The sequence below is a fragment of the Pseudopipra pipra genome, chromosome 21 (assembly GCF_036250125.1).
Source record: "Pseudopipra pipra isolate bDixPip1 chromosome 21, bDixPip1.hap1, whole genome shotgun sequence".
Lineage (NCBI taxonomy): Eukaryota > Metazoa > Chordata > Aves > Passeriformes > Pipridae > Pseudopipra > Pseudopipra pipra.
The window spans coordinates 3,618,705-3,634,604 of record NC_087569.1 but is presented as its reverse complement, the minus strand read 5'-3'; the positions used below and the strand labels follow the sequence as shown (position 1 = coordinate 3,634,604).

The window sequence follows — 15,900 nt, the reverse complement described above, 5'->3', positions numbered from 1 at the left end:
AACGCAGGATTAGTGTTTGTTGGCTACAAGTTACATAATTCTCTTATTAATAGGCACTCTAACTTCTATTAGCTAATGATTCTCTCACTTCTCATGCTAATTAGTCCACATGCTCAGTTTCTCTCCTTTTGGGTCGGTGGTGTGTGGGTTGGTGGTCACAGATCCCCCTCTGCCAGAATTACCTTTGGAGCTGATCTCAGCACAATTACTGCCCCCTTATCTTGGGAGTCCTGCCAAATGTCCCTGTGGCCCATAAATCCTGCCTTTACCGCGGTACATCCCTCCTCCCGAGCCGTGTTAACTCCCTCCCCCAGGTCCCAGAGCACTGGAGCACGTCGAGCCCGAAGTTTTCATTTGTTTTTTTTCCTAACACATGGACATCAACCCAGAGCTTGCCCATCAGCCACTATCTGTTTCACAGATTAAACCTCACAACGTTCTCCCCCCGCTGCTGCACAGGCTCCTTTTTAGAGAAATACAACTGGTTTGGTAACGATGCCGCCCGAGCCTCTTCCTCTCCCCAGGGCAGACAAAGCACGGGGCTCCTGGGAGCACCTTCCCCGGGTGGGTTTGTGCCAACACCCTCCTGGGGAGCCCGGGAGAGACTGAACTGGTGGGTTTGTGTAAACTCTGGAGAGCCCAGGAGGGGCTGAACGGGTGGGTTTGTGCAAACTCTAGGAGCCCACAGGGGACTGAATGGGTGGGTTTGTACAAAAAAACCATCCCGGGGAGCCCGGCAGGGGCTGAACGGCTGAGTTTGTGCAAACACCATCCTGGGGAGCCCGGCAGGGGCTGAATAGGTGGGTTTGTACAAAAAACCATCCTGGGGAGCCCGGCAGGGGCTGAATGGGTGGGTTTGTGCAGGCTCAGGGGAGCCCACGAGAGGCTGCCCGGGTGGGTTTGTGTAAACTCTGGGGAGCCCACGAAGGGCCAAACGGGTGGGTTTGTACAAAAACCATCCCGTGGAGCCCACGAGAGGCTGCCCGGGTGGGTTTGTGCAGGCTCAGGGCAGCCCAGGAGGGGCTGGAGCGGCCGGGCAGCGGATGTGGGGTTAGTGATTCACGTGGGGACAGGAAACCAGCAGCGGGTAACGAGCCCTGGAGGAACCGGCTCCAGCTGAGACAGCCGCGAGGGGCAGGAGGAGATGGGACAGCCCGGGGAGAGCAGCTGAGCTGCGGGTGAGGTAGGGAAAGGTGCGAGGGCTGTGCGGGCAGTGGGGAGTCCCACTGAGCTCAGCCATCCCGGGCTAGACCTCTAAGGAGGGTTCGGGGTCATCCCTGTGAAACCTCTCTGAAAAGCAGCGTGCTGGATGTTCCCCCCTCACTGAGAGGCTCCAAGGTAGGAAATTACCAACTCTTATCTTCTCAGCAGCGTTTAACTAAACCTTCTGGATCTGCGATGAGTCTGTCCCATACAACCTGGATTCCAGGACTGAATTCCAGTGCTGTTCTTTACATCTCCCCCTCCATCTGCTGGTGGCAGCGTGGAGGGGTTTTAATTACGTTATTTTCTGCATTCACATCTGCTAAAATATTCTGGGAGATTGAGTCTGTGCTGAGCTCCTCTCCTCCCAGATCTGCTCGGTCCTGTTTTTGGCTCCTGCTTCTGGGACTGCTGCTCCCCCTCCAAAAGCCCAACCCTATGAAACAGGCTGATTCAAATGACATTTCCTGGGTTTTCCATCGTTTTCGGGGCTGACTGGCATCGTGGATATGAGTATTTATTTTACTGCATGTGAGTGCTTGAAATTGCTAATCCTGGATGGGAAAAGCTTTGTCCTTGCATCAGTTTTCCCTTGTGATCAGTGTTCAGTGTAATGTGAGCCACGAGGCAGCTGCTTGAGCAGAGGAGGATAATTTTGGGATGATCTTGTGTGAGATGGGCTCGTTCTCATGGCTCTTTAGTGTGTAGTTACATACATGAGGGTTGCCTGTATTGCTAACGTGGCGTCCCCTGGGCTCACAGTGGAGGTGAAGGATGGGGAAGTTACAAATATCAGATACTGCTGTGAATTACCTCCTTGTGCTGGCATGTGTGTTGTGATATGGGGTTTGCGCTCAATTTTCCACCTGAGGTTTTTTTTTTAACACGTTTTCCAAAGTGATAATCCGTGGGAAAGTCGGTTTATCAATTCCAATTTCCACCCCCCTCTTGCCCTGTGTTCTGCTGAAATGCATCTACTGCTCCCCTGGCATAAAATAAACCCTGATCTGCCTGAATAGCTGTGAAAAAAACCAGGCTTTAACTGTATGGCAGCAGCTTTTCCTAAGAAACCTCACACTGGCATAAATCTGGTAGGAAATGGGATGTGCAGACCTCTGGAAAGGAGCTTTTCTGGAGGCTCAGCGCTGGTCACTGGAGTGGTTCCAGCCACAGGAGCTTCCTTGGTCTGAGACTCTAATTTCTGAATTGATGGGACTTTCTGTGGCAATCTGTACCACACAGGCAAACAGAAAGTAGAGTTTCTTTTCTTAGACACGTTAGAGACATTGAGTCAAGCTGAATATTGCATCTGTTCAACAAGTCAGTGTGCTGAATTTCATATGGCCAGGCTTTAAATACACTCTCCACTTTATATTTCATACCAGTGACTCATCCCACCAGCCTGAATTAGAATTAATTTGCTGCAAACTGGTGCAAACCTCAAAACTTTCTGGAGGGGAGGGAAGGTGACTGGTTTATATTTGGGCATTTTTTGATAAATAGGTTAAATTCATTGCATAAACCTGCAACTTGGGTCTTTATCTTGCCATGTGAACTTGACACCCTGCAAGGAGGTAAAATGTCTTCGTGAGAAATTATCTAATGGAAAACCAGACATTGCTGAGGCCACATCAACACATTCCTCTCTCTCCTGGTTTCTCAGCAAAAAGTTTATTTTAAGTGCTCTTGCAGGTTTGGGGTTTTTTTTCTTTTTTTTGGTGAGTTTTGTGCCTCTTCTGCCGGTGTCGGAAAGTTTCTCACAGACTTTCCATCCATTAGGAATTTTATTTCTAGCCTGTGCATATCCAGTGCATCCCCACTCATTTTATAAGCCAGAATTGTCTTATTTCCATTCAAGCAGCTTCTCTCACTTCAGTGCGTTGCTCTTGGACACCAGTGTCCATTTCCTCTCACTCTCCCCTTTAGTGGACTTAAAAGGCCTTTTGATCTTCCTGGATAAAACCACCTTTCCTTCCCTTGGCTCTTCATAGTGAGCCCTGTTTCTGGGTTATTTAGGACTAGAGACCTTCCACACCAGCAGCCAGGCTGATGAGACCTGGCACAGGGAGAATGAGCTTTTGCAAGTTCATTAATGCTTCCTATTTAAAAAAAAAAAAAAAAAAAGCCTGTCTTTATAGCTAAAAATATCTAAATATCTGAGGCCATGGAAGGAGCAGCCCCTGTTTGGGAAGGCTTCCCCCTCCCAGGAGAGGTGCCATGGAGGCCACAGCTGGATCCAGACTCCCATGTGTTGCTCTCCCGGGAATTGCTTTGTCTGGAGCAGCTGCTCCCAGGGGATTTATGGGCTGTGCTGGTCAGGCTGTGCTCACTGCTGGGAGTGTGGCCCCACTTGTGCAGGGAGAGGCTCCTGTGGGCACAAAAATGGGGAAAAACAGGCCAAAGGAGAAGAGGGAAGCGTGTGAACAGCACAGGGCATTGCGGCACTACCCAAATGTCACTCCTAAACTACATGGGAACCTGTTTCCTCCCTGGGTTTGGATTTAGCATCTCAAAAGCAAGGCTGGCCAGCCATGAACTCCACGTGTCCTTCTGTGTGGAGATCTCAGTGGCTCGAGTCTATTTATTCTCTCCCTCTCCCCAAGGCAGAGCGCAGGGAAGCACGTTCAGCCTTCCAAATATTTTATTTATATCCTGCCAGCCGTGAGTAAGTGCTTCCAGCCTTCTGCTTGTCACAAATCTGCTCATCACCTCCTTCTGTCAGCTCCTTACCAGAGCAGGGCTTGTTCCAAAAGAAAGGATTTCCGTGGACCTGGGTGTTTTGGGGAGCACAAATGACCTCTGGGCTCATTGTGTGCGTGTGACTTGGGAGCTTTCTCTTGGGGGGATGCTGTGATGGGGTGGGACACACCATGCCCTGCTTGGCAACCCCTCAAATAACCACCTTTGGTGTTCCTGGTGAGTGGGGGTGGCTCAGGAGCAGCAGGGGGTTGCTGCCTCGCTGCCTGCAGAAGAAATACAGCTGGCTCTAGAAGGGAGATGGTGGCCTGTCATGCAATGGGACAAACTGTCAGTGTTGTCAGGGGCCTTCAGCCCTGCCTGGCCTTCACTTTAAATCAAAAAAGGGAAAAAAAGTAAAAAAAAAAAAAAGCCAAAACCCCCCACAAACAAAGCAGCATTGCAGCCCTTTGTGTGTCAGTCACCAGCATCAGGTCACCTTCCCTCAGCTGCCTCTGGCAGATGCTTCAGGGATGATCCACAGCTCATGATTTCCGTGGGAGACTCTGAGCCAAGGAAAACTGACGTGAGAAACCACATGGTTTTGACCAGGCTCTGTCCCTGATGTCCTGGCTGTGGCTGAGGGTGATGGTTCTGCACCTCCAGGGTGGGTCTGGGCACGTTGTTAATTTGGAACAACTCGTCCCATCTGCTGCTGAAAGTGCTGCAAGAAACTGTGCAGGGAGAGGCCCCCGGGGCTCTGTAAAGAGCAAAGCCATGGTGGAGGGAGTGCTGGGAGCTGAGGGTGTCCTGGGGGCTCAGGCAACCTTGGAGGGAGTAGGAATAAACCCAGTTTGCTCCCAGGCAGGGAGAATGGTCTCAAAGCCAAGCTGAGGTCACTTTTGGGCAGCCACACTATGTTTGGCAACCACTGAGAGGATGCTGACACCAAACCCCTTTGGCCATTGCTTTTCTCAAGGGTCTGCCTGGAGCAGAAATGGGGGACTTCTTCCCTCTCCTTCTCCTGCCTCACACTGATTTGCACCACAATTATTTGCACCGTGCCCTGGTAATTAAAACCCTGACATAGGACTGGGACTCCAGTGCCAAACTGGGCCACAAACCTCCCACCAACGTGCTCAGCTGCCGTGCCAAGCACTCGGCAGGGATGGGAGGGTGTTGCTGAGGACCCACAGGCTCAGCTGCCACAGGAGGCTTTGGGTTTTCTTCCATGTGAATGGGGTGTTTTGGGCAGAGAAATGTTATTTATTCCACTTTACACGAGCAGAGGCAGAAGGTTCTGAGCAGGGCAGAATCAAGCTGCTGCTTTCTGTTGTCTGTTAATGCCATTTGTTTAATTATTTTGAATTATTTTAATTATTAGTGGTTATATATACACATATATATATATACACACACATATATGTGTATATATATACAGTGGCTGTACCAATATAATCCAGGCTTATGTTGTAATAAGGGAGGTTGAAGGTAGGCAGCAGGAAAACTTCCTGCCAGGAATGATGACATACTGGCCTTTGGCAAGTTGAAGCATCTCCATCCCTAGGGAAAAAAGAAGTTTATTACAAGCAAAAATAAATTAAAATAATCTGTAACTAAAGAAAATCTGTCCCTGGGGAACAGGAATGGGCTAAACAATCCGTCTCAGTGCCAGCAGGCTGTTTGCTGTGATATTTATAGGATGTTTTGTATTTTAAAGGAAGAAGCTGAAGCCAAATCGTGCTGATTGTTACAAAATGTTAGCTGCTGTTTGTGGAAGGGCCTGTCGTGGAAAGCAGGGGAGGAGCCGGCGGCTGAGCCAGCTCAACAGGGGAATTTGACACTGGAAGTCACTCTGAGCTGCAGGAAACAGCCAGAGCACGTCGTGCAAAGGAATATTGGCACCTGGAATATTGCCAAGTGCCTCCCTCTTTGCCCTCTCTTCGAGATGCTAAAAAATTAGTGTCTGCTGGCAACGTTTGTGGGTTTGTGGGTTGGGAATGAGCGAGCGGGAGCGGCGCGGGGAAGGGGCGCTGCCTCTGGAGGTGTCTCCTGTGCATCCTCAGCACCCCCCTGGCTCCGGGGGGGTGTGAGGGCAAACAGGAGGCGGCTGTTTAGGGGTAAATCTTCCTGACAATGGCCTCACAGCCCCGCACGCCCCCGATGCTCCCGGGGCTCCCCTCCCCGCTGTGTTCCAGGCTGGACGTGGCCGGGATGGTGCAGCCGGAGCTGCTCGGGGCGGCCGCCGCGCTGATGCTGCTCGGGGCGGCCGTCAGCCTCTGCGTCAGGTGCCAGCTCTCTGGTGAGTCCTGCCTGCGGGCTCTGGGAGGGCCTTTCCTCTTGGAAAATCCCCCCTGCGTGGGTTTGGTTCTGCTCAGCCACCTGCCAGCTCGGGAGCTTTGCCCCCGCGGGGATGCTCCCGAGAGCCGAGTGGGAACGGGAGAGCTGGGGAAGGACCACCCAGAACTGCAGCCCCCCTTGCCTGGGCTGGGGGTAACGCTGTGGGCTGCAGACCCCTCTCCGTGGTCATCGTGGGGGTGGCTTTGGGACACCCCATCCGGGAGGACCAGCTCCAGGTGCACAAATCCTGCAGAGGGTCTGGGGCAGTCTGGAGATAAAGTCATATGGAGAGTGGGATGAGCACCCAGTGGAGGTTTGAGCCCCTCCCCGAGCACTGGGTGGGTTTTAGTGTGGGAGAGAGGCTGCAGTTTGGGGTTTAGGGACAGGACTGGCTGCCTTGCTTTGCAGGGTCTGAGACAAACCCCAGGATTTAAACGTGGTTTCAAGAAAATTAATCCAAACCTTATCATAACTGCTGCTCGCTGCCTCCGCTGTCCTGTTGAGTTGGAGAAGTTTTGTGAATGTGTCTTATTGGTCTTTCTGATCTCTGACTCCCAAATCTTCTTTCTAAGAGCTTTTTATTTCCTTGTCTTCCAGCTACCAAGAGGGAGATGCGACTGAGTGAGCACAGGAGTCAGTAAGTTGCCTTTCATGATTGTGTTTCTCCCCCAGAACAGCTCACCTGGGGTAGGACCCTGGCCAGAGCCAGAGCCAAGCTAAATCCAGATTTATATAAAATAAAATAAACTAATGCCAGGATGGGGCATGCAGGGCAATGTGCCTCAGCTCAGGGCGCTGCTAGAGGGGTAATGCCTTTAAAAAGAAGAATCCAAAATGAAACTGAAGCTCTGACCGTGATGTCCGTGAGTTATTAACTAGTAGGAAAAAGGTCTGGGAGAGAAGGGCAAGTCCTTATCCTGACCTGTCATGGCCTGAGATGTGGTAGAGAGATTGGTAACTTCATAAAGAAGCCCCTGCCCATGGCTGGTGCTGGAGGGACCCTGTTCCAGAGCAACCACTGAGCACAAGAAATGAAGGAAATGCAGTGTACACACATGCACCCCCCCTTATTTCCTTCAGCAACAGACAAACCACAGTAAATTATACCAAGAAAAAGAAAAGCTGGGTTGTAGCCTTTGTTACAGGAGCAAAGGAGGTGCAGAGGGGCTCTGCAAAGGCCTCTGAGGGGTCGGGGTGTTTGTTTCTGTGGTGTGCTTCATTACTGGTGAGCAGCCAGTCCAGGTTCTGTCCCCCACAGGCTTCATCCCTTGTGGGCTCCTGCTGAATTGCCCCAACTTCTTGTAATTTGTGTCTGGATTAAGTGGTTTGACCTCAGGCTCGTGATGTTGTGTGCTCTTTTCAGAGGTCTGCTTTGGGTTAGTTGGGGTGTTCTGCAAGCAAAGTGCTTTGACTCCACATATTTGCATTGAGGTCCTCTGACACCCTATCTCCTGCCAGCCCTGAGCTGTGAATCCTGGCTGGGGATGGGGTGACCCCAATGAAACTGGGGGGGAAAGGCTTCCCAAAATCAGAGTTAATACTTGCAGTAGAAGAGATGTTGAGTCCTCTTGTGCTCCGACGAGCAGCTCTCCTCTTAACTAAGAAGTAAAGAGGTTTCTGGGCATGGGTGTTATCTTTATTGTTGATAACATGTTATTTTTTTCAGGTTGATGTTAAGGGAATGCTGAGAGGGCAGGGGCAGCAGTGGAGGTGAAGCAATGGAGTTTGAACCCATTTCATGGGTGAACACCCATTTTTTCTGTGGGTCAAAAGGCTCTTTGGCCTTAACTGGTGGATAAAGAGTCAGAGTAGGAATTATCCTAAATGATGTTTTCCTCATCCCTGTGTCCTTCCCTTAGCTGATGTTGGCCAAAAGCACATCTTGACTTTAAAGGGTCAGTGAGGAGTCTGGGATACAGCTCCCAGCTCATACTGCTCCTGCACCTTGGCACTTCACCAAGCCCAGCATGGAGCTCGTGCTCTCTGTCCTCCACTCAGTAAACAACAAGGTCTCTTGCATCTCTTTTCCTTGTCATCAACCCCAAAATTCAGCTGAGGTTGTGCTGCTCTTTTTTCCAGGCTTGAAAGCCAGCAGAGGTTTGAGGTGATTCGATCCCATTCCAGTGAGTATCTGCCTCGTGGGGTGGGGGTCCTGCATGCACAGAACAGGGAGAGAAAGTGAAATTCAAGGGGTCACCTTGACACCAGGCAGTGAAATGATGAGACCTGGATTGTCAGAGCCGCCTTAGATGCTTCTAGGGATGCAAATTCTGAGCTCTAGGGAAAAAAACTTCCCTTTGCGTTGAAAACAATTCACTAAAGCGACGAAGTTGAAAAGCGACACCTCAATAACTGGGGCTCTTCGAACCACACTGTGCACCCTGTGAAAATGAAGGTGTGGGTGAGCCTGAAGTGACAGGAGTGAGTCATTCATCATCCCCCCTCAGTGCTTCCTGCACCAGGCTGGGTTTGGCGCTGACCTTTTGAGTTCTGTATCACAACGAGCTGCTGCCGGGTCTGTGTGAAGCGTCACCGTCTGCAGATGAGCCCTGCCCTGGGTCCCTGCTGGGTTGGAGCCCCATAACCCCCCCATGAGTCTTTGCTTCAGCCCAGCCCAACCAAAGCTCATGATTTGCAGTGTGAAGAGCATGGAATGGCCCCCGGATCGAGCAGGTTTGGGGGAGAGCAGACAACAAGGCAGCAGCTGGGATCGTAGCTTCCCCCAGCGAGGGTTCGCTCTGCGGTCAGACACCAGCTTTTCCTCTAGTTGTTTCCTGCTTTGGCCACTTGTGAACATTCAAGGACCAATTTGGAAGTTATTTTGGGATGCATTAGGAAAATGCCTGCCAGTCCTGGGGAAGCCTCACTGGTGGATGCTCTGTGCTCTTTGAAAAATCTGCTGCTGCCATAACAATCGACACCCGTGTTGTTCTTGGTGCCAGGTGCAACCCGAAGGCTGGAAAAAACTAAGGGCCCTGAAAACTTATCAATAGCAAGGTAGGTAAAAAAACCCAAACAGTCTAGCTGTAGAGCCAAGGTTGGATGAAATTCACCCAAGATACATAAATGTTTGGGATTTGGGATTGGGCTCTGAGCCCTGTAGGTGTGGCTTGGGCTGTGCTTAGAATTAAAGAATGCTTTGGGTTGGAAGTGACCTTTAAAAGGCCATGTAGTTCAACCTCCCTGCAAGGAGCAGGGACATCTTCAACTCAGTCAGGCTGCTTCATTTATCAGTGGACAGTGGTAGCTTTAGACTTCTTTTGGGCTGTCTTCAGTCTCACTGCATTCTTCTGGCAAGCAATTAAATCAAACCCAGGGAAACAAGCTGTGGCTGTACATAGTAGGCACATCAGGAAAAAGAAATGGCCGTTCTTTGCTTACAAACGATTTGATGTGATAAATCCACTTCTCCCCATCACTTAAAGCCCCAAGAACCACATAGTTGCAGTAGCTCTGCTGCAGTATTCAGGCCTAGTTATTCCCATTTTGGGGTTTGACCCGAAATTTCTTCCTCTTCCGTTGCTCCATGCGTGTGCTGTGATAACCTCACAGGGAGCTTTTGTGGATGGTCCCTCTGGTGGTTTGTAACCCCTGGTAGGGTTTGCTCAGACCTGGGATTTTAGGTCTCTTTTGTCTCTTCCAGGAAAACCACCGAGCAGCTCAGTGCTTCCCACCACGCTGGATACGGTGAGTGTGTCCCTGGGACAGGCCCAGGTTCAGTCACAGAATGGTTTGGTTGGAAGGGACCTTTCAAGTTAATCATCTCGTTCCAACCCCCTGCCATGGGCAGGGACACCTTCCACTAGCCCAGGTTGCTCCAAGCCCCGTCCAGCCTGGCCTTGGACACTTCCAGGGGTGGGGCAGCCACAGCTCCTCTGGGCAACCTGTGTCAGTGCCTCACCACCCTCCCAGGGAAGGGTTTCTTCCCAATATCCCATCTAACCTTGCCCTCTGGCAAGGGAAGCCATTCCTCCTTGTCCTGTCCCTCCATCCCTTGTCCCAAGTCCCTCAGAGCCCCTTTAGGCCCTGGAAGGGGCTCTCAGGTCTCCCTGAAGCTTCTCTTCTCCAGCTGAACACCCCCAGCTCTCCCAGCCTGTTTCCAGAGCAGAGGGGTTCCAGCCCTGGGAGCATCTCCATGGCCTCCTCTGGACTTGCTCCAACAGCTGCACATCCATCTTATGTTGGGGGCCCTGAGCTGGACCACCTGGGTTTAATCTGGGTCCAAGTTTAAAATCCAGTGCTCATCCTGCTATGCCTGACCAGTCCTGGCTCAATCCATGAGGACAGACTATTTAAATATCACCCCTGGCTGTCCCAACACCCCTGCTCTGGAGTGTCCAGCCTGTCAGAGCTCATTGCTGAGCGAGGGCAGAGCTGCCGGTGCCAAAACGTTCAGTTGCTTCATCGTCAAACTGCTCCCATCACTCTGCCTGAACCCAAGGGTAACGTGCCCCTCTCTTGCCCCCAGGGAGCAGGGATGAGTCCAGGTACCAGAATTTCCTGACAGGTAAATGCTGCAGCCACACATCTGGGGGGGTTTGGGAGGGAAGGCTGCCACGGGGATGGGAGCTTCCCGGGAATGGGAGCCAGCAGGGAGCACACAGGCAGCCAGCACTGCAGCTGGCAGAGCTGCTGCTTGGTCAATTTAGAGATTGCTTTGTGAGACACAACTTGATCTGATTAACGGGCAGAGCAGAGGGGACGGATGCTCCCGAGTCTCCTGGCTCCCACCCGGGGCACTGTGAGCTGGCGCCTGCCCTAAGAGGATTATTGGTGTGGGGGACTGTGCTCTCCTTTCCCAAGCCAGGGAGGATATTCCCATATTCCCCTTCTCCCTGCCAGCTGGCAGGATGTGTCCATGAGAAGCAGTGAGCCGGGGTTTTCTCAGGGCCTGGGGTGGATCGGGGCCGTCCCCCCCTGCCCCAGCCCCCTGCCCCAGCCCCCTGCCCCAGCCCCCTGCCCCAGCCCCCTGCCCCTGCTGTGGATGGGCTCTGGAGCCATGCCAGGGCTTTGTGGCTGCTGGGGACATGTGCCATGGCTGTGCTCCAGGGGTTTGTCGGGCTGTGCTCGGGGATGGCAGTTTGGTGGATGCCCTGGTGTGGGGTGCTGACACCAAACCCTTGTTCTTGCAGAGGATTATCTGCAAGGGGACTCTGACTACGTGTAAGTACCTTCACTGAGTGAAACCATACTGGTCCCAGTGCTGTCCTGGTGCTCTCATAGCTCGGCCTGGGGAGCCTGTGGGTGCCCTGGGGCAGAGGAGCTGACAGTGCTGCTCTGCCCACAGGGAGCCCATTTCTCTGGATTACAACAACCGTGCCAGGTTCTTCATTCGACCCAAGGGTAGGTGTCCAGGAGAGTCAGGTGGGTTTTCCTCCAGCCTGGCTGTTCTATGGCTCCAGGGAGCTCGTGAGACTGTTCTTGCCCAGGTCTGTGCATCACTGTGGCCTGAAGCAAGAGCAGATCCAGGAGACAAGTTCATTAAAGGGTGTAGCAGAGCCATGGGGCATAAGGGATGTCCAAGCCCCCATCAGTCCATCTGTTGCCTTATAAACAGGGTCACCCCACTGCACTGGTGACAGTGCTCCTGTGGGGCAGTGACCCCCCAGTTCATCTGTGCTGGGACACCCCACCCCTGGCTCAGCACAGGCCATCACAAGGACCAATGACTTTTTAGCCAATTTGTGTTTCATTGTGGTAAACAGCCCCCTCCTGCAGGTGCTGAGGGGTCTTCCCAGGTCACTTGCACTTCCTTAAGTCCCTTGTGTCCCCTCTTTCTTCCCTCCACCAGAGAAAGAGGAGGATTCCTATTCCTATGAAAATGTCATCATTGGAGTGTCTCACGGCTTTGACCCGGGTAGGTGTGTTGCCATCATGGTTCATGTGTGTCCCACAAAGGTATCTGGAGGTGCAGAGGGGGATGGTGACCTGCTCAGCTGAGGGAAACCCTGTCCTTTTCAGGCTCAGCTCCTCCTGTCAGCTCTGTGCCGTGGAGTCAGGGAGCCAGGGCTGCTGCAAGCACAGAGCATTTCCCCCTTCTGCAGGAAAATACGTGTGGTGATACCTCCAAACTGATTCCTTTGACTTGGGGGTTCTGTAGGAATCCAGGAGCTTTGGGATCTGCATCTTCCCTGGCTTTTTAGTGTTGCTCCAGCCAGGCTGATCATGGCTCTAGCCCCCAGCTCGGGTTGCTCACCATGTCCTGCCAGCAGAGAAGCTGCTGGAGGATGATGCTGGACCACAGTGTCTGCTTCAGGGCTTCCAGCACCACTCCTGGGAGGTTGCAATCAAAATAGGAAGTCAGTTTGGTTTCCTTCAGCGAATTAACACCCGCTCTGAGCACGGCTAAAGCCTGCCCTGCTCCTGCCTGGCTGTGCACGGAGGGATTGCAGGAGGCAGGAGCAGCGGGGACCCGTCTGATCCCCATCCGTGCCTGCAGCGATCCAGGCACGTGGCCAGGGCTGGGAAGAGATGAGGCAGCATCAGCAGGTCTGGCTGGAAACAGCCCGTGCTCGGCGCGGTCGGGGCGCGGCGGCGGGAGCGGGGCTTTCACAGAGGGCTGTTTTTAGACCATTTGCTGTTCAGCATCATCCTGTCCAAACTCTCCTTAGTCACAGATGAGGCTGCAGACTACGAGAACAGCGAGGCCATGCACACGTGGAAGCTGCAGCAAGAGGAAGGTACGTTGTCAGCACTCGTTTGCTGTTTGGGGATGGGATTCGTGGGCAGGGTGCCTGGTGCCCTAGGACAGCACAGACCATGCCAGGGCAATGCATTGCCTGTCTTGAGCAATTTTATTCCCAGCTATCCATGATGTACAATCCAAGGCAATGTGCAAACTGCTACAAACTCTTGTATCTGAATGCTGCTGTGATGGCACGTGGTGTTTCTCAAGCTCACAAGGCCACCGTGTGCCCAAACCCTGACCATGGGATGCTACAGTGTAATGTTGCTCTCCATGTCTTATATCCTCTTCCATTTGAAGTTGCCCTGGTGCAAGCACAGCTGTGTAACCCCCTCTGACAAAGAATTAGACAGCACACAGGCAGGGGGTCAGCCCGTGACTCTCCTGCTGTGTTTGAGGGTGCCTGTTTCTCAAACTGACCTTTTAACCACAGTTTAATCTAACATGTGGCTTCCTGTGAGGCAGGGGGGTAGCCTGGCCTGGGAGATAGTGGTGAGTGCACACAGGTACATTTGAGAGCTTTCTGTCTCTGGTGTGAGAGCTGCCTTAGCCAACTGATTCTTGTTATCCCGTTTGCACACTCTCTAGATTAAATCTAAGTCCATCTCGTTATGCTCTGAAGAGCTGTCCAGGCTCGCTGCTTCCAGAGTGTTTACAAATTTGCTGTGACCACTTTGAAGCCTCTTCAAGGAGACCTTGGCACTGATCTGAGGTTTCTTAGTTCAGGCACAAAAACATGTCAGCACCAAAGGCTGGACACACAGAGTGTCTGGGGGGTGTTGTGTGTGTTTTTACATCAGCCCACTCACTGATCAGTGGTTCCCATCCTCGCCTGCAGCCCTGCAGACAGAGAGCCCAGATGAGGAGCCAGTCTACATCAACACAGCTCCTGCATCAGTCCCTGCCCTGCTGTCAAAGCAAAGGTGAAAACAGAGCAGATGGTCAATGTGTTTATGTAGGGGTGGGAGGATTGGGTTTATGGTGTTTATATAGGGGTGGGAGGATTGGGTTTATGGTGTTTATTTAGGAGTGGGAGAATTGGGTTTATGAGAAAGGGAGCTTGGCTGGAGCCCATGCCCAGCAGCCCATGTGGGCAGTGGGGGAGCAGGAGGAGCCCATCCTGTGCTGTGCCACATCTTTGGCTGATGCCAGTCTGACTAATGCGGACTGTGGAGACAAATTTGTGGAATCCATGTCCTACATGCTGTGGACCCCTCATGGTCTGTGCAGCTCTGAGGCTCAGCAGTGTAAGGGATGCCCTGGGCTCAGCCAAGCCCTGTCTGCTGTGCTAAGACCACATGTCCTGCCCCATTATCAGCACCAAACTGCTGCTGCTGATAAAGAATTCTATAGTAATTACTCAAGGCAGATAAAGTAAAATCCTTTGCAGAGCTGCAGAGAGGTTGTATGACACTGAGTGACAGTGAATGACCTACTGGTTAGTGCTGGTCACCCTGCTCCAGACTGGACTAGGACTCCAGCTGGGAGACAGACTGGGACCAGTGTTGCTCTCCCTGTCAGGATTTTACTCTCAGAGCACCCACAAAGACCCGGTGGGATTGTCCTTACACCAGTGCCTCTGTTGTAGCCTTTCCTAGCAGAGCAAAGTTGTAAAATCCCCACATCCAACCAACAAATGCCAGCAGAACTTTTCCACCAAGGGAGGCTGAATTCAGAAATGGGCTTCTGGCACCTCTGTGCCCCTTGTTCTGCTCAGGCATCATCATCTGGGAGCACGACTGGGGCTTCTGCTTAGACATGGACATCTTGTAGTGTACATCACTACTTGTCCCTGGAAAGAAAACGTAGCAGGCAGCAGAGTTAAACTGAAAACAGAGGTTAAAAGTCAGAGAACTCACTGGTTTTTTTCCCCTCTTATTTCAAGTATTCTGCATAAGGTCTGAAGAAATCCTTGGCTGAGCTGCAGGAGCTCACCCAGCGAGCATGCACAGGGGGAGAGGGGAGATTTCCAGCCCTCAGTGAAATCTCTTCTCCAAATTGTGCCCACAATCACATAGAAGGGATGTTACTGAAAGGAAGAAATGCTCTGCTCGAAGGCCCACAGAAGTCCCAACTGCAAACCTGCAACTGGACAAAGCTCTCTGCCCACAGGGACCACAAGCAGGCCCCCACCTCATCATCCCACCTCATTTCCCTGCAGCTCCACTCGAGGGAGGGTGGCCAGTCTGTGCAATGTTTTCTCCTGCCAAGCATGAAGTGAATCCTTAAATTGCTGAGCAGTAATGCAGCCAGTTACTTAATTTGTCAGGGTGACTCATGCACGATGGTACTAAGCCTGAGGGATTATGTTCTGATGTAGTTCCTGTGCTCTCCTATAGAAGCAGTTTCCTACAAGAGAGGAATTGGCAAGGCAGAGGTTGTATTTACAACAGCAGTAGTTCGGTGGAGCTCAATGAGATACCAACCTGTTCACAAAAGCTAAAGAGGATTAAGTCCCTGCCTTATCCACAGCTTGTGATTCACAGTGTTGATCTGTGGCAGTTTTCCTCGTGTTTCAGTATCTGTTTTATAAGGATACAAAGAACCAGCAGCAACTGAGAGGGTCAGATCCACAGCCAGCAGCCTCAGACACTGCACCAGTCCCTCGGTAGGGCTGTAGGAACATCAGCCCTGAGACAGAACCCCGGTCTCCTGAGCCCTGATGCACAGATCTGGCACCTTTGGACCACTTATTTATTAAAATTGAAAAGCTTCCAAAGAAAACGTGGTGCTTTGTCGTGGTTTGCTGTGATGCAGATGTTGTCTGCACAGTTGGGTGACGCTGAAACGGGAGCACATGAGGTGACACGGAGTGATGTGCAGGGGAGAAAATGTCGCTCCCTAAAAGCCGCCTTCCTCAACACCGGTTCAGGAAACTGTGCTCTGGCAAAGAACACAGCCCACACTCACCTCTTTGGGACAGTAAGAGTGAGCAGAGAAGGGGAGCTGAGGGTGAGCGAGCCCTGGAGCAGGAGAAGGGATGCCAGGTGCTTCCT

General features: G+C 52.0%; 1 protein-coding gene across 2 annotated transcripts; it reads left to right on the top strand.

The window, feature by feature from the left end:
* Positions 1-776: 776 nt before the first annotated feature.
* On the top strand, positions 777-15,628 carry LAT2 (linker for activation of T cells family member 2). 2 transcript variants are annotated; one of them, XM_064677731.1, is made up of 13 exons: positions 777-1,178; positions 6,078-6,181; positions 6,817-6,856; positions 8,299-8,342; positions 9,162-9,216; positions 9,863-9,906; positions 10,688-10,726; positions 11,352-11,382; positions 11,507-11,562; positions 12,011-12,076; positions 12,837-12,899; positions 13,743-13,827; positions 14,790-14,912. In XM_064677731.1, exons 1-13 carry the CDS (start codon positions 847-849, stop codon positions 14,806-14,808), a joined length of 978 nt encoding a protein of 325 aa, XP_064533801.1. In that variant the 5' UTR covers positions 777-846; the 3' UTR covers positions 14,809-14,912. The 2 variants fall into 2 exon arrangements, with proteins under 2 accessions (XP_064533801.1, XP_064533800.1); XM_064677730.1 differs by having other exon boundaries at positions 827-1,178; positions 12,831-12,899; positions 14,790-15,628.
* The last annotated feature ends 272 nt before the right edge of the window (positions 15,629-15,900 follow it).

What these genes read in the sequence shown, in the direction of transcription:
- LAT2 (XM_064677730.1), top strand. Translation starts at nt 847, where the DNA reads ATGGGTGGGTTTGTGCAGGCTCAGGGGAGCCCACGAGAGGCTGCCCGG. An exon ending in GGAGAGCAGCTGAGCTGCGG is followed by an intron (nt 1,179 to 6,077) that starts GTGAGGTAGGGA and finishes GCTGTGTTCCAG; the next exon opens with GCTGGACGTGGCCGGGATGG. An exon ending in GTACCAGAATTTCCTGACAG is followed by an intron (nt 10,727 to 11,351) that starts GTAAATGCTGCA and finishes TTGTTCTTGCAG; the next exon opens with AGGATTATCTGCAAGGGGAC.